This window comes from Protopterus annectens, chromosome 11.part0 (genome assembly GCF_019279795.1).
Source record: "Protopterus annectens isolate FY-2018-M chromosome 11.part0, PAN1.0, whole genome shotgun sequence".
Classification (NCBI taxonomy): Eukaryota; Metazoa; Chordata; order Ceratodontiformes; family Protopteridae; genus Protopterus; species Protopterus annectens.
Window position 1 is genome coordinate 839,071,444 of NC_056745.1, and position 20,687 is coordinate 839,092,130.

Here is a 20,687-nt window from a genome sequence, read left to right on the forward strand (position 1 = left end):
TACATTGCATCAGGTGTGAATGGTACAACCCTGCATAGAGCAATTGCAACTGACAGCTTGCATAATTTTACTTTGATACTTTTTAGGCACTTGTTCCATGAGGATGTGCAGCAGGTACTGAAGGAGGCAAGAGAACCTGCACTAGCAAATCTTAAGTTTACAAGTGGAAGAGGTTTTCTAGGTGGTGCCTAGCCAGTAACAAGGGCCCTAAAAGGGCTTTGACCCCTGTGGTTTTGAAAATTATGTGCGAGATACTTAGAGATGGTTTGTAATATGTTTCTGTTATAGTACATCTTGTGGCCATCTCAGCTGTCTGTCAGTTCATCTCTTTTCTCTCTTTTTTTTTTTTTTTTCTGATCAAACAGTTTATGAAAGGAGTGTTGTACTTGAGACCTCCCCCAAAGCAAATTTCTCCTCCTTGGGATCTAAACTTTGTTCTCAAAAAATTGAACTTGCCTCTTTTTCTACCTGCCTCTTTAGCTGATTTACAGTTCATTATTACTTGTTGCTCTGACATCTGCAAGGTGAGTCTCTGAGCTGCAAGCTCTTATGGTGGGTTCAACCCTGTCTGATTTTACTCCAGGACTGGGTTGTCTTATGCACTTGATCCATCATTCATGATTGGCTGTGCATTTGCTCTTACTAGGTGATTCTAGCTTTGAGGTACTTTCCTCTTCTTTCTAGAAGCAAAAAAAGCTTTTAACACTCAATTCCTGTTAAAGTTGAATACTTCCCTCTTAGGATATGCTTAGCTAATCATCTGTCAGAGGAAGAGAGAGGGAAGTGAGTCTGAGCTTTTGAAAGCTGATCAGTACTGGATTACCTTGGTAGATAACCCAAAATGCCACTGAGGTGGTGAGGAAATCAAACATCTGTTACAGGTTAGTAGGAGTTAAGCAACTGTACTTTTATTGAAGATGCTTTGGAACATACTGCGATCACAGAGAGACCATAAGATGCCTAGCCATATTCACCTTTAAGAAGACAAAATTAAAAGTTCTTGCCTCCCATTTCAAACATTTTAATAGTGCTCTCTTCCCATATTGAGCAATGCTGTCCCTTGATAACTCTAGACTGCCTTTGTGTCTATCCATCCAGTCACCAACACTAGCCAAAGTAATACTTTGGCTGACCTTTAGTCGTAACTTATTCAATAGACTAGGAATACGTTAAGTTAGGCACCTGTCCCTCCAATGAGTCTTTTTTTTTTTTGTTTGATGGTTTAGGTTTAGGTTTTTACTGTGGGTGTTTCTAGATTTACTGATTTTGCAAAGAAATACAAGGTGAAATAGGATAGAGTCTTTCATGGCTTTAAGAGCAAGAGGTCACTTCGCAGCAACTTGTAAGCTACTAAGTATAAGGAGAGCCATGCTAATCCATTATGGTAGTTGAAGGATTTAAGACCTTTAATTTTCTTGGTTAGAAATCTTTGGGGCCTTTCCAGTTGAGCGGCATGCTTTGATTTGTACATACTAAAGGGGATGATGGATCTCACAAGGGAAGAGCATAGTTGTAGGATGAGTTCTTTCAATCTTGAAGAAATTCCCTTGGAAATGAACTCGGCCAAGTAGAAGGATTTCTTGACTGGTGGAAACATAATCAAATGTGAGAGTGTTATTCGCGTATGTACCTAGGTCTTTTATGATCTTATCTTTCTGAAGAGGAGTACCATTTATTAGATATTAGATGGGAGCAACCTTTCTGCCAAATGCTGCACTTTTTTCATTTAGTTTGAGACTGTTTTTAATACACCATGTATGTGCAGATATTATTCCATGCTGGAGCTGTTTTGTATCCGTAGATGAGCAGATAGCAGTGCCCGGTTTGCAGTCATCAACAAACTTGGTCACCAGAACCTGTAGGATATTGCTTTGGTTGGCCGCAAGATAAATGCCAAAAGTAGAGGGCCCTGAACTGATCCCTGTGGCACCCCATAATTGACAAAGTTACATTCATTGAAAGGAACCAGCAACTTTCACAATTTGGGATCTGTTGGATACCCAGTTTACAATCCACTGGACAATGTAAGGTTTACATAAAGAACTAGGTTCAGGAGAAAGGACCCACCCTTCATAAAACCAAGTTGATTGGGATCTAGATCAGTTAAGTTGCTTATGTCTGCATATATGAAGTCTGCTATGACATGGCTTTATAAGGCTGGTGGGTCTATAATTACTCTGGTCTGTAGAGGGACCACCCTTGTGTAGGGGTGTCACAGTGGCTGTTCTCCAGGTATCAGGAACAAACGCTGTAGATAGGCTGAGGTTGAACAGTTTAGGTAGAGGCTAAGATAGCACATATATGGTGATGATGAGAATGCATTCTGGTATGTTGTCTGGCCCCATGGAAGTATTATTTTTAGACTTTGACAGGGATTCTAAGACTTGTTCCAAGGTGATTTCCTGAGTACCGAATTCTCTAGGATACTGGGGTCAGTAGTGTGGGTAGGAGTACTAAAGTTGGCACTACTCTGTTTACTAATATATTAGCTGTATCCTTGGGGTCAGAATGGGTGATAATATTAGGAATGTACTCAGTGCATTCTTGGGCATTATTGCGTAATTTTCTGACATAACTGAAGAAAGATTTATAGTTTATTTTGTAATGTGTAGCAACCTTAAGTTCATTTAGAAGGATTTCTTGACTGGTGGAAACATAATCAAATGTGAGAGTGTTATTCGCATATGTACCTAGGTCTTATGATCTTATCTTTCTGAAGATCCCAGGGATTTTTTGTTTTGATTCAGCCTTTGTTTACATTTCAGGTTTACCTTTCTGAGTACATTTTCTAATAGTGCTTTAAGTTCTTTGCTGGCGCTTTATGCTGAAAGCATCTTTGTATATATTGTAATTAGGTATGTTGTATGACCTACATGTTTCTACTTTATCCACAACGTATAACATGCAAATATGGTCATTTTGTAAATATGGAATGGTTATGGCTTTTGCAAATGTAAAATAAAAATTATTTAGAAAAAAAAGTTCTTTGCTGGCATGTTTTAGTACAGTTTTGAGACTGGGAGCAAGCTTTCATTATTATTTTTTCTTTCTTTCTTTTGTTGTACAGTTTATTAATAAGGGACTTCCACCACAAATGTTCATTCCTGAATTCACAGTTATATTTAGGGAATATTGATACTGACTTTTTTCTGTACAACTATCCAGGTGCTGATAAAGTCAAAGATGAATGTGACAGCCCTCTCAGCTAAGTCTGTTTGCAAGGGATTGTTGGGAATTTTGCATAGGTCTTCTACAAGCTAAAGTAGGTTTGCTTTGGAGAAGTCCTAAAGATGGTCTCATTTATTGATGAAGTGGTCCCAGTAGGCCTGACTTAGAAGATGACTGATATGTGGTTAGATTTTACCAGGCGTGAGGAGATGCAGGGAGGGGTACAGGTGTGGGCTAGGTTGATAACGACCTAGGTCAAGGATATTAGAGCCTCTAGTGGTTAGTTTTACAGTTTGCTCCAGTGCATTGGTATTAATGAAGTATAGGAGATTCTGAGTATAAGTATTTTTAGAGGTGTAAATGTGACTGTCAAAGCTTGGGTAATTGAAGTCCTCTAGTAAGAAGGTATTTGGTTTGATATTTTATGCCTTGATGGTGTTGAGGTAATTTCTGTGAATTTTTTTTTTTTTTTTTGGAAACATTAGTGAGGATCTTTATCTTTGAATGAAGTAATAGTTGGATTTGTTAAGGGTGATTTTGGATCTGTGTGTGCTCCAAGTTAAGGTTGTGGGTAATTTGATGTGAAATAATGGTGTTTCTAACAAATATGGATACTCCCAAACAATTTCCCAAGGGGCTGAAGACATGATATGCACTAAACCCTGATATAGAGGGAGTGCTGATATTGCTTTGAAACTGTGTCTTAGTAGCTATACAAATATGAATGTGTTTGAGTGCAGAAGAGCCTTGAGTTCTGACATCTTGCTGTTTAGACTCCTAGAATTGATGTTATCCAAATCTTAGTCTGAGTTTTCTACGTAGGAATAACCAATAAGGGACTCTGCCTAAAAAAGTCATTACATGGGGCAGTAAAGACTTAAGCCAGTTTGCGGAAGTCCTGGTATGATGGGTGTAAGACATCCCCAGCAAAAAAAAAAGAAGTCTTATCTACCATATTATCCCAGGCTGACAGACTAGATCCCCTTAGAATGGCACCTACTACTTAGCCAATTATGATTTATTTGTATCTAGGTATTTTTGATGAAATCAAGATACTACAAGACCAGTGTCTTTCTTGCCTCTAACACATGGCAAAGCAAGTTCCATCAGGTCTCTCTGCATGTCTCTTTGGGTGGTGTGCTTCAGGTCATTCTCTCTTGCATGAGCCACCAGTAGGTTATAGTCATAATTTTGTGACTGAAGAGACCTTGGGGCCCTTGTAGCATCACAGATCTAAGCATCTGACAAGCAGCTTATAGTCACCCTGTTCTTGACCAGTCTGCTGAGTATGGAGTCTGTATGCTAACTGTAGAGTCACGTATTACTAAAACATTTCCCTTTGTGAAAGCAGACTTAGTGGGCCTTATGGGCTTAGGCATGCTTTCCTGATGACTCCTGGGTGAATTTTGTGGATTTTCAGTATGTGTGAGTGGAGAAGGAGTAGGTGTTGCCTTGTGTGCTCGAGACTGGGACATTTGACTGTGAGTTCTAGGAGACTGTGGCATTTTTTTTTTCTTTACAGCCTTAGCATAAGTAACAGGTGGATATTGTGTTGTGGAGGTGTGCTGCATATCAATAGTCGGCTGATGGATTGCTGGCACGTTTCTTAAAGGTACAGTCCCAGAGATTTTTTGTTTTGATTCAGCCTTTGTTTACATTTCAGGTTTACCTTTCTGAGCATGCTCACCTTTAGCTGAGGGTGGGGTGGGGTGGGGGAAGAGTGCCTAAAGGAAGTTTCAAAGGTGTTAGCCAAATTCCATCTCAAATTGCAGTTGTACTGACAACAGATCACTCTGTGAGCCATTCATTAGTTTAATCTGCGCATTTTACCCATTGAGAAAAGTAGCCTTTCAGGCATTTTATGACCTGGCTGCTGCTGCTAGTCTAGAAATCACAGTAGTAATGCAAGGCTTTTAAACATTAGTAAACAGAGTTTTTTGTTTTTCATTTCATATTTTATGCTGTGGTAATTGTGAATCCTGGCCATCTACAACAATTTTATGACATGGCTTCTATGTATAGAAAGCATATGAGTGAGGCAAACAGTAGTGGAAATCATGTTTCTCTTGCTTTCTTTTCATGTTTTACTATGTTCTGATTTTTGGATACTGGCCTGATGTAGTGACATTCTGGCCTGCTAGTAATTCTGTAGAAAGCAAGTATGTAACAGAAGGTTGGAGCATTAGTAGACACACTCTTCTGTTGTTTTTTTCAGTTTCTAGTTTGATATGTGCTGATTTCCGAGTACTACTAGATAAATGCACTATTTTTTATCGGCGGGCTGCTTGTATATCTGTAGAAGGATGAGTGATGCAAAATTTAAAAATGAGTATACACTGATGTCCCTATTCTCTGGCACAGCTTTCCTTATTTTAAATATGAGCCAGGAGCTGGGGTATAGTTCCCCAAACCAATGTAAGTCAGAGAGGAACACAAATCCAAAGATTATCCTGGGAGCTGAAACAAGACTGGAACTGTGGATTTACAGAATATTTAAAAGTAAAATGACACTGTGGGTGGGAATGAAAGTGATGTGTCGAAGTGGGCGTGACTCCTGTCAGCTTAACTTGGACCCTAATTTTAAATATTGGAATTGTCCCTTTAAATCTCTCAGATTTAACTATCAACTGGTAAAAGTAGTGAACAGTTGGGTAGCATAAGATGGTTATTCTGGTCTCTTATAAGACCTAGTGCAGTCAGACTGGTCGCATATGGGGTGAGAGCAGACTGTTATGCCATGACATTTATTTGAATATATTCTAATAACGTGTGTATGTATGTGCATATATATATATATAGGTTCATACTAGGCTATCTGCCCTAGGGCATTTATAAGCCTAGCCAGAGTGTGTTTGGCTTTCGCCACCCATTTTAAATTAATTTTGCTATGCCCTTTTTCGAGGTTAGTATACTGTGCCTCTGTCTAACAGTGACACAGAAGTGATACCCGGGGTAAACCTACGATCTCCCATCCACTAATCAAGATTCCTCTTGAAGAGAGTCAATGAGGGACTCTGCCTAACCTGGACTGGGATTTTATCCCATAGTGAAGGGAGCCTCTGGGTTATGAATCTGTCCCTCCAGCATGTCCTATTTATTTCAGTGCTGAGGTTCAAGTCTCTCGAGCGCGTGGCTGAATGGGATTTGGATTTTCTGAGATGCAGCATGTCCATTAATTCCGGGTTGGACATGGCTTTATACGTCCGGCACAGATCGCCTCTGAGCAGGCGGCATGCCACTGAGTAGAGCTGGAGTTTCTTTAACCAGGCAGCATATGGCATCTGTTTGAGCCCTTTGATCCTCTTGGTGAGGTACTTTTGGGGTCTTTCCTGTTGCTGCTGGTGTCTGGTAAGGAACATCCCAAAAGGGGCATTGTACTCAATTATGGGCCTGATGAGGGATGAGTAAAGAGGCACGATGACCTCCCTTGATCTAGATGTGAATCCCTTCATGATTAGGTGGGCTATATAAAATGTTTTCTAACCACTATGGCCACGTGGTTGTCAAATGAGAGATTGCTATCAAGTTGGGTCTCCAGGTCCCTAATTACTTCTTCTGTACTTAATGGATTACCACCTATGTGGTAATTTGTGGGCACTTTGTTTTTGCCAAAGGGGATGACTATACACTTTTTGGCGTTTAGCTTGAGTCCATGGCTCTGGCACCAGTTGTCTGTTTCTATGAGGCCCTTTTGGAGGATGCTTGTGTCTGCTGGAGAGTCGATTATGGCGCCCAGTTTGCAGTCATCTGCGAACTTGGTCAGCCACAGTCCTTCCATGTTGGCCTGTACCTCCGAGAAATATATACCGAACAAGAGAGGTCCCAGGACTGAGCCTTGTGGGATGCCACTTGTAACTGGTTTGGAGTCTGACATGGCTCCAGCAATTCTAACCATGTGGGTTCTGTCCTTGAGCCAGTTTGCAACCATCTAGTGACATAGGGGTTTATATTTAAGCTGGTGAGCTTATCTATAATGCCCGAGTGGGGTATTGTATCGAAGGCTTTTAAAGGTCCAGGTAGGCTGTGTGGACCACCTTCCCCTCGCCAGTGGCCTTGGTGACTGTTTCAAAGAAGTCGACCAGGTTTAAGAGGCAGGATCTGCCCTTAACAAAGCCGAACTGGGTAGGATCCAGTATCTGTAGGTCCCCAATATCTTTATTTATGAGGTCCATGATGATCCTTTCCATAGCTTTGCAGACCAAGCTAGTCAGGCTTATGGGGCGATAGTTTCCAGGATCCGTTGAGGCACCACCTTTGTGGAGAGGGACCACTGTTGCTGTACGTCACTCTTTGGGTACATATCCTGTAGTAAGGCTGAGATTGAGCAGTAGTTTTATGTCTGGGTTTAGCTCTTCTTGGAGTTCATGTAGGATGCAGCCCGGGACACCGTCTGGTCCCATTGATGCTGTGTTTTTTGCTTACCTGAGCATCTGAGATGTCAGGGGGGCAGCACTCTGCTGGGATAGATATTTGCCCTTTTGGTGGGGAGGGGGGTGAGAAGTTTGCGCTGAACCTGTCAGCTAGCATGTTGGCAATGTCTGTGGGTTCGGTGTATTTTTTGTCTTTTTGGACTAATTATGAGCATATCTGGGAATTCCCACCCAGGTTACTAACATAACTAAAGAAAGCCTTGTGATTATCCTTGGTGTCCTGTGCAATTTTTCTCTCGAAGTTGGCCTTAGACGATTTTATGAGTGCCCGTAGTTTTTTGCTAAATACTGATCAGAGATGCCTTCCCTTTTTGGGATTTTGCTCTATCATGTAGTAGCTTCCTCCTTCTATTGTATAGTTTGTTTATGGCTGGGGTCCACCAGACAGGACGTCTGCCTTTGGAGGATTGGGTCTTGGTTTTATTTGGGATTGCATGATCCATGCATTCCTGAAGGTGTTCATAGAATGCGTTTATAAAGGATTCTGCGGTCTGGGCCGTATTTTCCACAGGCCCGGGAGCTTTGAAGGATTCCACCTCGGTTTTGAGGAGTGTGAAATTTGCTTTAGAGAAGTTTTTCACTGTGGTTTTCTGGGCAGGGGGTGGGGTCGGGATGTGACTATCCAGTGAGATTAGTTTATGGTCTGATCTTACCAGTGAGGGATACACTTCTGGTCTGGAGCATAAAGTCCCCATATTGGTGATGATCAGGTCCAGTATGTTTTCCCCTCTTGTGGGAGTGGTAACAAGTTGTTCCATAGCATTTGAGTTTATAAATTCTAGGAACCTTTGGGCTAGGGTGTTGGAGCTAGAGTAATGCTCCCAGTCTATGTTTGGGTAGTTGAAGTCGCCCAATATAATGGTGTTTGGAGGGACCTTCATATTTTCCAGTGTTCTCAGGAAGGCCAAGTGGGGTTCCTGGGTTTGGGAGGGTGGTCTGTAGCAGGCTATAAACTGGAAGGCAGTTTTACCCACTGTTAGTTGCACATGGATAGTCTCTGATGCTTCGTGCTGTGCCACCAACCTGGAAGTGTGGATATCTTTGACGAATATTGATGCTCCCCCTCCTTTTGTGGTTCGGTCCAAGTTTTGGGGCCGAAAAGCATGGTATGAGGTATAACCTGGTAGTGCTGGGGTACTCTCGGGAGCCTTGAACCAGGTTTCTGTTACTGCACAGATATCGATGTTCTCCGTGCTAAGGAGAGTTTTGAGTGCGCGCATCTTGAGGTTTAGACTTCTGGCGTTGAGTAGCATTACCCTTAGTTTCTTATCCCTTGTGATACCTATGGAGGTGGGTTTGTCTTTTGAGCCTTGCCTAAAAAAGGCACTATGGGGGTAGCAAGAGCCTTTGCCAATATCTGAAAGCCCAGGGGTGACAGGTGCAAGCCGTCCCTAGCGAAGCATCGTGGCTTGTCGAGCATGTCACCCCAGGCTGACAGGCATTGGATCCCCTTTGATTGACACCAATACTTAAGCCAATTGTTGAAATTGATCATCTTGTCTTCCTATTGTGGCATCATTCTTGGTGAGGGTAAGATGCTACTCAAGGTCAGGGTCATACCGGCCTGGGCTACATGCTCAGAGAGCTCCTCTATGTCTCTTTTCATGTAGTCCAGGGAGGTACGTCTCAGGTCATTCACACCAGCATGAACAATGACTGAGTCATATTTGTACTTGCCTTGGAGTGACCTGAGTGCTTGTGTTATGTGGTGGATCCTAGCGCCCGACAGGCAGCTCACCGTGACCTTCTCCTTGTTCAGCCTGGTGAGCGGGACGTCAGTGTGCCTGACGATAGTCACCTATTACAAGTGTATCAGGTGTGTTGTTTAACCTTAAGGGCTGTGACTGTTCGGCACACTGGCTTTGTGAGCTATGTGTTGCACGTGTTTTGTTTTGGGGTAGTGGTTGCTTGGGTGTCTGCTTTGGAGGTCTCTGCTGCTTAGACATATTTTTATTTAGAGCCTCCAAGTATGTTTTTGTGTGTGTATGTGTTTGGTTTGCTGTCGTAGTAGGTCTATGTGAGACTGGAATTGTAGTGAGTGTGGTTTCCTTCTCCTCCTGACTGCCTGACTGGTTACGCCAGTACTGAGTTGAGAGAGCTTAGCCTCCAGTTTGGCTATATGGTTGCATCTCTCACATGTGTTGGAATTTTTTGGGAGGAGGAGAGGGTTGTCTGTGTACATGAGGCAGTTGTAACATTGCCTCAAGATTCCCAGATTCACCAGCTGGACCGGAGAGGAGATTGACAACTGACCTTTGGACATGCTAGAATAGTATTGGGAATTCCTTTATAATTGAAAAAAGGGCCAATGGGGAACAAGGTACTCAAGGGGAGTTTGTGAGGGTGTAGTGCTTTTAATTTTTTTAGTGCTGAGTTATATAATTGCTTTAGTGAGCAAGTGCCAGGTAACTTAAATGCAATGTGTTACAGGTAACTTAAATGCAAAAACGACAAACAGTAACTTCCTTTCAAGTGAAACAAGGAAATAAGTACAGTAAGCAATGCAGATATCTCTAGGGATCCACAGAAGCGCTTAAAAGCCGCGTTTTAGGTGGAATTAGCTTTTCAGGGAAATAACAAGCAAACAAACAACAAGCATACAAACAAAGCTAGATTCAGCAGGCCTGGATCTAGTCTATGCTACAGCAAACAAGGTGTACCAATTTCAGTAAGAAGCAGTTCAGATATGCAGGCACTATAAGCCTTTAACCAGAAATTCCCAGCTCAGAATGGCAGAGTCCAGCCTCTCCTCCCACAAGAGTGCAGACCACGAACCCTCTTAATGTAAAATAATTGGCCTGAAGCCCAAATGCTTAAACTAGAATTAATACACTTTTAGAATAACAGACACTGAGCCCTCAATCAGCAGTTCCCAACTTAGAAGGATGTAAGCTACCTGTTCTGCCACTACAGTGCAGACCACAAACCTTCCTAATGTAAAACAACTGGTCTGAAGCCCAAGTGCTTAAACTAAAAGGCTTAGAATGAGTTACACCAAGCAGTAATAAATACAACTGAGTACTTTTAAGATGACGCAAAAGCAAAATAAAGTAGGAAGAAACACAAATACAGTAAAAGCAGATAAATTTTTTTTTTGTGATGTATGTGCATATATATATATATATATATATGTGTATATATATATATATATATATATATATATATATATATATATATATATATATATATATATATATATATATATATACATACACATATTAAGTGATTTTTTAAATGAGGTGTGTCATTAATTGAAGGTAGGGTTGCCACCTTTTCAAATGCCCAACGTGGGACATTTTTGGTACAAATGGCAGATTTTGCAGGCCAAAACATACCCACAGCCAGTACAAAGGACAGAACTTCACTTTTTTGCCTAAATAAAAGCTTATTCTTGTAGCATTTTAGTTGCTTATTCTGTTTCGTATAACATTTAGGTGTTTCAGATACAGAATAACTGTTTTATGTAACTATTACATAAAATATAGGAAATAATTTTGTCCTAAAATCTCAGGACATTTGCCATTTTTACAATTTTTACAATAGGGCGGCACAGTGGTGCAGCGGTTAACGTTGTTGCCTCACAGCAAGAGGTTCTCCGGTTCGATTCTCGGCTGGGGTGCCTTCTGTGTGGAGTTTGCATGTTCTCCCTGTGTTCGTGTGGGTTTCCTCCGGGTGCTCCGGTTTCCTCCCACATTCCAAAGACATGCATCTGGAGCATTTCTCCCTGGGCCTCCGCTGAAAACAGGCTCTGTGGAACCTAGTCGGACTTTCCCGGTCAACAAGTGATAAATAAAAATAAAAAAAAATAAAATAAAATTTTTTTGCGGGACACAACTGCCGAAAGAGGGACTGTCCCTCGCAAAGTGGGACAGGTAGGAACCCTAATTGAAGGTGATTAGTTGTGTTATTTTATTGGTTGTCTGTATCACATGATTTCTACTATTTTTGTACTTAAATGAGATGTAATGTTTTCATTTTACAGCACTGAGGAAGGGGAAACCCGAAAGCTTTGCTGGATTATCATTTTTAATAAAAAGTTGAACGTTGCTGTGCTTTTTTTCTTTTTTTGTGTTGAGTTTTATATAAGCACAGCTTACAGCAGTGGCATTCTTTGCTTTTGCCGTTATGCCATGTTGCCAGGAAGTGGAAGACTAGGGCTTGAGTATTATTCAAAGGTTGGAGTGAAACTAGTATAGTTGACCCTGAAGATTTGTGAATGACTATTTAGGGAGATAGTCTGAAGTTAGTAAATCAAGCAGTACTTATTGAAATGACAGGATTTGGTTTCACAGGAATGATGACCAGAGGTGACTCGCCTATTGGCTACTACTACCTGACTACGACTATTGTTGGTCTCACCACAATTTCATACAACTGTGAATTAATATCCCTTTGCTTCTTCACACCAGAAGCAAAACAGTAGCTCTAGTTCCATGATGAAAAATAGGCCACAGGTTCTTTGGTGAGCAGTGGTCTTGTCCCATGTGTTGCATAAGTGTGTGTAGGCTTGTTTTAGCCTTTTCCTTGTAGATGCCATTGATAACAGCCAGACCATGCAGGAAAGTCTCACACACTAGCACTACTCAATCAGAGCTAGAACACTATACCAACATACAAAACAGATTAAAATTGGTGATCATCATTGTACTGAAACACATGGAATGAGCCAAGGGTTAAGGATGTGTAACAGAAATAAAATAACCATGAAATTTTTGCCTTGTCCCACCAAAAAAAAAAAAAAAAAAAAAAGCAAACATTTTTTTTCTGGCTAAGTGGTGGACTCCATTTGAAATAGGAGAAAATTAAATGATATAAAGCACAGAGGTAGACAGAAGGATACGCGGGTAAGATAATGTTCTGAAACTGTGGAAAGAGATTCAGACCTCTGTATTTACCAAATGTCAGAATCTAATTGAACAGGTGGAGAAAGAAAACTCATCTCTGTACCTGTACTGCAGATAGATGTCACACCATGCTTACACAGAAACAAGGGAGGGTTCTCAGAACTACCTAACCATACAAATCTGATTCAAGCATGTATTAAGACCATTCCAAGAAAAAAGGTTAACTTAATACCTTACAGAATACCAGAGATGAAGAGAAAGACTGTGGAAGACAAAGTAAAAATAATTAAGATGGGGGTTCTACAGCAGTCAGAAGCAAGTGAAACAGGCCCGTAGTTTGAAAGTCTGATGAACCAGTTAGAAACTCTAAGTTTAGGGAGCTGAACAGCATTTCCGTATTTGAGATACACCCGATGCCTATGGTCGATGAAGTAATTGAAAGGATGGGTAAGGCAAGATTCCTGATCACATTAGATCTGACTAGGGGGATACTGTTAAATCCCTCTAAAACTGAAGCCTGGGAAAACAAAGCCTTTTCTACTCCAAGTTTATTCCAGCATACGGTTTCCTTTTGGGCCATATGATATCCCATGCCTCCAAGCCCTTTACTTAGAGAATGAGATCTATTCGAAGCACTAAGAAGCAAGTAAGGACATTATTGGGGTTAGCAAGTTACTGTTGAAAGTTTGTGCCCCACTTTGCAATTATCATGCCATCTTTCAGATTTGACAAAGAAAAAAATGCTCCTTAAAGTGAAATGAACACTAGAGGCAGGTCATTCTTTTCTTCAACTGTTCTAAAGCATTGTATTTGGTATTTTTCTAGTATCTCCAGATTTCAGTAAACCTTTCCTAGTTTATAATGCTGCATCAGAAGCAAGCCTAGGGTCAGTGCATTCAGAGGACTTTGAGGAGGAAGAGCATCTTAAGTATTTAAAGTCACAAGCTAAGCAAAACAGAGACCAAGCATTCCACTACTGAAAGGGAATGCCTGACTGTTAACTGAGATCTTCTCAATAAAACATGGCAGGGACATTTGGGCAGAGAATGTGATATGATTACATGTGCAACAGGATAAGAATACTAAATTCTGTAGGTGAGCACTCTCTTTGCAACAATTTAAGCTTATTGTAAAACATCAGTCACACACAGACTATTGCAATGCAGATGGCCTATCTGTAGCTCACAGCCCATCTAGTGGGCTTGAAACTGAGGGCTTTAAACTGGTGTGGGAGGGTTCATATGCAACATGGTGTGTCAGTTCTCACTCTCTAATGTGTCATATGTTGTAAAACTGAAGTGATGTAATGCAAATAGAGTATTGCAGAAGCGTAGTGCCCCAACCCCTCAGCTCTTCAAGTGAAGAGCAAAAAAAAAAAAAAACAGTTCACCGTAATGAGTCATATGTACGCCCCCTCACACACACACATACAGTTAAAAAAAAAAAAAAAAAAAAAAGGACATTCCTTCTACTAGGACATCAACCAAGTGGTCAGATGCACAACACCCTCCCCTCCCTCATGCCCCAGCTGTTCAGGTCAGGTTCTGTTTCTGTGCCCAACTCCCACCCCTCCTTCAACTTTTAAAAAGTCTTCTTTTAAACTGTAGAGGACTGTTTGCTACAGATGTAGCAAGCAGTTGCTTCAGTTTATACCCTGCCTGCATGGAGCTCTGGCGCTCATGATTTAATTAAAAAAAAAAATCCTGTACCAAACTGCTACAGTTTACACCACACACACACAGTGCCACAGAGCTCAGGTTTTACTGCAAATTCAATGCTGTATTTTTTAAAGCCAGTATTATATTAAAGAAAGATTGGGATCGGCTTATCGCATCCCCATCGCTTTGTGTCTGGGGCAGTTGCCCCTCTTGCCCCACCCTGTCTACACTACTGGATTATCATTTAACTGCATCCTTTAAGCTTGAGAGGCTTCTTACAAGAATTCTTATTAATGAACAGTTATTTCATTAAAATGACACATAGGAGGAGGTTTGTAGCTGTGTTAGTCAGCGAGGTTGGCCTCTCAATGCAGGGGTAGTTGGACTAAAGTGTCCTGCTGCTCTACTCTTGAGGGTTCCATGATGATGGAATGAAGATTTTTTTATGTAGCTTTCCCGGTATGCTAACATCTTTCTATAAGCAGTAACCAAGTCCAGTCATCCCATGTAATAAAAGCAGTAACTGACAGCTTCTAGAAAGAAATATTTTGGGTTTCTGCAGTCAAATAAGGAGTTACTGTGTGACTACTTGACTGAAATCCTCCTAAAGAAAAAGAAACATTTATGAATTGTTCTCTTAAGTTGTTTTTGATTGGATTGGTTTGGTTTACTTCAGATTCAGAAATGGAAGGCTCTCAAGCAGTTGCTGTTATTTTTCATTTTAACAGCTACAGTAATTACACATGGAATGTAGGCATGTTTAATAAATGCATAACTATTGCACTTGCATGCTAAACTGCATTCTGATTCCATTCGGTTTAATTTTATCTGTTTTATTTTTCTAACTCTGTACAGGATGCTCACTGGATAGCCCTTAATAGCTCCTTGAAGTGCAAGACTCTAAGTGACATCTTTCTTCTCTTTAAGAGTTCAGACTTTATAATGCGTGACTTCACACAACCGTAAGTATTGTGTTTATAATTATGGCATAGCTTCAGTTAGAAATGACCAGCAGAAAACAATCTGTGAAACTCTAGTGGCATCGCACATATCTGGCAGTTTAACAACACTGATTTCAGTTTTATAAGTGCTTTTCTCTCTGTATCCTATCTGTTGGAATCTGACAGTGTTGCCATGTAAAGTACCAGCAGTGTATCTTGCACTATTGCACTTTTCATTTCTATCCAACCCTGGCAATATTTTTAGTTTCATTTACAACTTTCCAGCCTGAGTCATTCCTTTTACTGCATTTAACTCCTGTTAGTGTTCATTGTATGCAAATGTATTTAAGGCAGGTGCTGCCATGCCTTTGTTCAGTGGAGTTTACAAAAATAGTTATCTTTTGACCTTTGTTGAGTAGAGTTTACATAGTTACCTTTTGTATGTTGCTTATCTTAGTGTTACATTATCATCTTATGGCATATCACTTGTCCCTCCCCACATTTTCTCAGTCCCTCTAGACTGTTCTTTTGTGTACAGACTTGGTTTTTATTTATTTATTTCTCTTTAGGCCTGCACCATATGGTGCCATTGGTCATGCCTTGGTATCCTTTCTGTACTACATCTTCACCAGCTGTTAAAGACGTGGCAAATCCCATGGTAAAAAAGATGAGGAAGAGGGTGAAATCAGTAACCCTGATGTAGCACCATTATTCCAATCTGCAGATTTTCTGTACCTCAAGGAAGGAAATAGGGGCATGCATTTATGATAAGCATGCGCCCTCTCCAACATAGTCATGCTTGTTTGTTGTGTAGTAGTCTAGACTCGTACATCCCCAAGCCTTTCCTTAGGAGGGGAAAAGCTGCTGCATAGCTCTGCAGTCTAGTTGTCTCTCAATGGCATATGTCTATGCCTGAATCCAGTTTACTGGCGTTGCACTTAATTTCAGTGCTGCATTGGCAAGACAGTCTACAAATTTTGACTCTGTGCTGTAGCCTTTACTTGCCCCTGCTGTATGTTAATTTCTTTGTATTTATGGTCTGTACTGCCTTTTTCGTAGTACATTTATTAGCTGTTAAATATTTCTTCTCCTCTTTTCCACCTAAAGTTTTGGGCACCACCCTACCCCAGCCCCTCCATTGTACACATTTTTGCAAACACAGTGAGCACACAAACCACCAGAATCAGCTTGTTTTCTGTTTCATTTTATTATCTGAAGTTACCCAATTGAATTACTTTATGTTGTTATCACTGATGTTGGTCTTTAAAAGGTGTTCATTTTAATTTATACTATTTTGATCCAGGTTTGGGTCTTTTATTTTTTAATCCAAAACTAGATGAAGCCCATCAGTATAATATGTATCACAAAAAATGCAACAAAATGTTAGGCAGCTGATCTTGAAGATTTTCTATTTCTGGGAGAAGCCACTAGGATTTTATTGTTTGGGTGCCTTATATTTAGTGGTTTGCCTAACATATAATTCTAAAATTAATTCTTGAGGTAATATGATTACCGTGGAGTACTGGTGATATTTTATGTAGGTTTGGTTTTCTAAACCATTATATAAGTTAAATGCCAGCTTTGTTTTTAGTTCTTGTCCGCATAAACACTGCCATAATTCCTAGTGCATACTTTGGTACAAAGATCAATGTGGATACTGCTGCATGCAATTGTGAACACAGATGCATACTTTGCTGTTTGTTATTATTATTTTTTCACTGTGTTTTTGTACAGGGCTATGACAATGGTTCCTCTTTTTCTGGTGTGCTTGGAGGAAAGGCAATTATCTTTCTAGACTTCTGCTACCAAGCTGCGTCTTGCCAGTCGTAACTTTTCCGACTGACTGAGCTCTCTCAGTTGTTTGGCCTTAGCACTTACATGGGCACTTCTCATGTAGAAATCCAAATAGAGGTCACTTCTTGCTTGAGAATGCATGGCCTCTGTCCCCCCCCAAAAAACAAATGGACTGATTTGATGCTGGTAATAGAGCCATTTTGTGGGCTTTGTGGTGGAATAAAGTAAAACAAAATAAATAGCTTAACTTTTATCTGCCTTCCCTCCATAAGGGGCTGAGACAAGAGTAGTAGAGACATGCTTTAGCATCATCACTGACATGTAGAACATGTTTACTGACCTGCAAAAGTAACACCCTCTCTATGAGGAACTTTTATACACCTTCTCAAGCTGCGGAGTCACCCTGGTGTTTTCTTGGAGATGGTACCAACACCATCTTAAAAATGCAATCCTACTACTCTGTTACCCCGGGCTATTGTAATAAGTCCACCGATGTGCAAATGTAGCCCCATAGTCCAAATGACAGTCCTGACTATGCAAAGTTTAGTAACTTGGGTGAAAAAGTGATAGTGAGGTTTTCTTGTTTTGAGACTTACAGGACATTACAGAAAGTAAGTAAAGTCTTTCATCTGTCCTGCCGATGGACTAAGCAGTCTCCCCAGAGCTGAAATTAAACCGTCTTGTTTGCTGTGCCAGAAAGGAGCCGACAGTCAACTTATGTGTTAATGCTGATCCTGCCCCTGCACTATGTGTAAGGTGATACTTCCTTAAGCTGTATGTTTATAGAGTAGTTCATGTTTGCTCACTGTATGATTTTCTTTTATGTACCTCAGTCTTTAGTCTTATTGATTAGGATTATTGCATAGTATGAAACATAATTGTGTACTTTTTTCGGTACTTTTCCGTTATCGGGGCAGTAGCTCTCATCAGAGATTTCAATTCAGAATGTTCGGCAGTGGTCTCAGAGTTCACACTGCTGCCGCTGATGTTTATACAGAAAGGCATACTTCCCTTGCTGGTCGTCGCCGAATGTATTACTTCATTTAAATAGCAGTGTGTATGCATCACCGGCTGTTAAACACTTAGAGAGAATGATGAATGTGTTAATTTTTATGGGTTTGTTTGCGTTTCTTTTTTAGCTGTGATACTGAAACACCGATTACTGTAGACAGACATGCAGGCTGTGACTGAATATTGAAGGAAATCAGCCGTACGTGTTCACAGTGAACCTATTTAGCATGCTCGATGTAATTTCAATGTACTTGCATTACATGTAGCAGTACCGTAGCTACGTGGTCTGTTGGTGGTGTTGTGTAACTGTAAACTCTCTGACTCGAAATGTTAGCTCTGTCCTCTGAAATCCTGCTACCTAAAACTGGTGAGGTTTGGAGAAAAATGTGGTGAATTTACACTTCATAGTTACGAATAATAATTTCAGTTACAGACATTTTATTTGAGAGAATATTTGGTAATTCACGTTTTCACCTACTAGAGAGTCGCTGCCGCTATGACCATGTAATGTCTCACAAGACAATATTTCTGTGGAGTTACAACTATAAACCTTTCGCAAAAAATAAGTACGTTTAGATTGTTACAATTCTTCAATAGAAAGGGCAGCGTAATGAATGAATGGGAAAGGGTGTAACAGAGGCCTGCAATGGAGGTGTTCTCTCTCTGTCTCAGCCAATCAAGTCCTAACTTGTGGACTTCATGCCAGAGATGTACAATAAGACAGTACACAGGGATAACGTTATCTCGAACTGCTGCATTCATTGTTAATCCATCTGTGTTTGTCAGTTATTGGGCCAACATTTTCAATGCGATCGTTCAGCATTGAAATTCAGTACCTTTAACACGTCCATTTATCAGGTGTGTGTAAAATGTGCTCAGATGCCGGATTTCAGCTGAACGACTGCATTGAAAGTGTTGCCCCAATAACGGTAAAGTACCCTTTTTTCAAATAATTATGCCCCATTTTTATAGGTTCATAGGTTGGTACTGAGCTAGCTGCCTGAAGGCATATATTAGCCCAGCCACGTTGTGCGGTATTCACCGCCCCTTTAGTAGTTCCTAGACCCTTGTACTAGCAGCTAGTACCCTTGGCCCCTATCTAGTAGTGCTGTTGGTGTGATCCCTGGTGTGAACCTTCTGTTACCCATCCACTCATCAAGGTTCCTCTTGAAGAGTGATAATGAGGGGCTCTGTCTTATTTAGATCGGGACCCTGTTCCATAGCAAGGGAAGTCTCTGCGAAGGGAATCTATCCCCCCAGCATGTTATATTTATTGTTGTGTTGAGGTTTATATCCCTAGAGCGTGTAGCTCGAGTAGATTTGGTTTTGCCAAGATGGAGCATGTTCAACAATTCTGGGTTGGACATGGCTCTGTACGTTAGACAGAGATCACCTCTGAGAAAGCGGTATGCAACAAGAGCAGTCTTAGCTTTTTCAATCGTGCTGCATAGGGCAACTGTTTGAGGCCAGTAATTCTCTTGCTTAGGTACCTCTGTGGTCTCTCCAGCTGCTGGAGATGTCTAGCTAGGTACATTCCAATTGGTGCGTTGTACTCAATAATGGGTCTGATGAGGGAAGAGTAGAGGGGCACCATTACATCCTTAGATCTTGATGCAAACCCTTTCATGATCAGATGGGTCACATAGAAGGAATTTCTAACCACTTTGGCAACATGGTTATCAAAGGAAAGCTGGCTATCTACTTGGGTCCCTAGTCCTTTTACTTGGGTCCTTTTATCTGTCTTTTGTGTGTGTGTGAGTGTGTGTGAGTGATGAATGGGTTTCTGGCCGTGTAATATCTTATACTTTGTGTATGGAATAAGTTTTATGGTAAATGATAAAGCCAAAAACCAAGGAATAAACCCCAGATCCTACAGTACAAAGCCATTGTGTATGTCACACAAACCAGACCCCATGTTTTTCATTTATCTATTTTCCCCAATTTATTTTTGGGTTGATTTCAGTGTCTTACATGAAATGCACAAGTTTCTACCAAGTAGTGCTGTAAGTAGTTTGTGACTGTGTTTGTTAGTGGGAGTATCTCATAGGTGGATTTAACTCTCATTTTGAGGTACTTTTTATTTATTTCATTTATTATATTGTTACTTACTTTTAATTTTTATTGCATTTTATTAGTGCAGTAGAATTTAGGATTTGCTAGTTTTATAGTTTGTTTTCCTTTATTTTTAATTAGTTTTGACTAGTTGAGACTGGTTTGGGGATTCGGGTATGCTTCTTCCGGGATTGTGGTTAAACTAGCACTATTTACATTGTATGTATAAGCCTCAATGTGCATTACCTATGCATGCAGACAGACTATTGTGCTCAATGAACAGCTTCTTGTGGTGGGTGCAGTACAGACCCTCTGGCTACATCGTGTTGGAGTATCTTGCAGCCAGATTAAAGTATAGGCAGTGTCACTGGCACAACACGTAGCACACTAACCTTTGGTGCTGGAAGTCCAGAAGACTGTGGGTTCTATTCCCATTCTAGGTGATTGGATTGCTGACACTGCTGTTGGGAGTATTGTACTCCTGAATGTGTTGTCCTTCAAATGAGGTATTAAACTGAGATCCTATGTGCTTGAATTGGTGGTAACTCAGGTGGATGTAAAAGATCCCACAGCACAACTAAAAAGAATGGGAGAGGTTTCCTGATGCCCCAAATTTCTCCTAGTTGTACAAATACCACCTTGGGTCTCCCCTGAGAAGAGGCCATACGCCTAGTAGGACTAAACCAGTCAACAAAGAACAAATAAGTAAATATTTAAACAGTGAATGTGCAGAAGCAAATGTGGTTGTCATTGCATGTTCATGCACACTGTTGGAAGAATGACATTGAC

At 40.7% G+C, this 20,687-nt stretch overlaps 1 protein-coding gene across 1 annotated transcript in view; it reads left to right on the forward strand.

The window, feature by feature from the left end:
• The window catches only part of CDC123 (cell division cycle 123), a 904,444-nt gene that overhangs the window by 107,193 nt on the left and 776,564 nt on the right, over positions 1–20,687 (forward strand). The window contains exon 6 of the mRNA XM_044088252.1: positions 14,956–15,062. Coding sequence (XP_043944187.1) covers positions 14,956–15,062 — 107 coding nt within the window. The remainder of the gene's footprint in view (positions 1–14,955; positions 15,063–20,687) is intronic.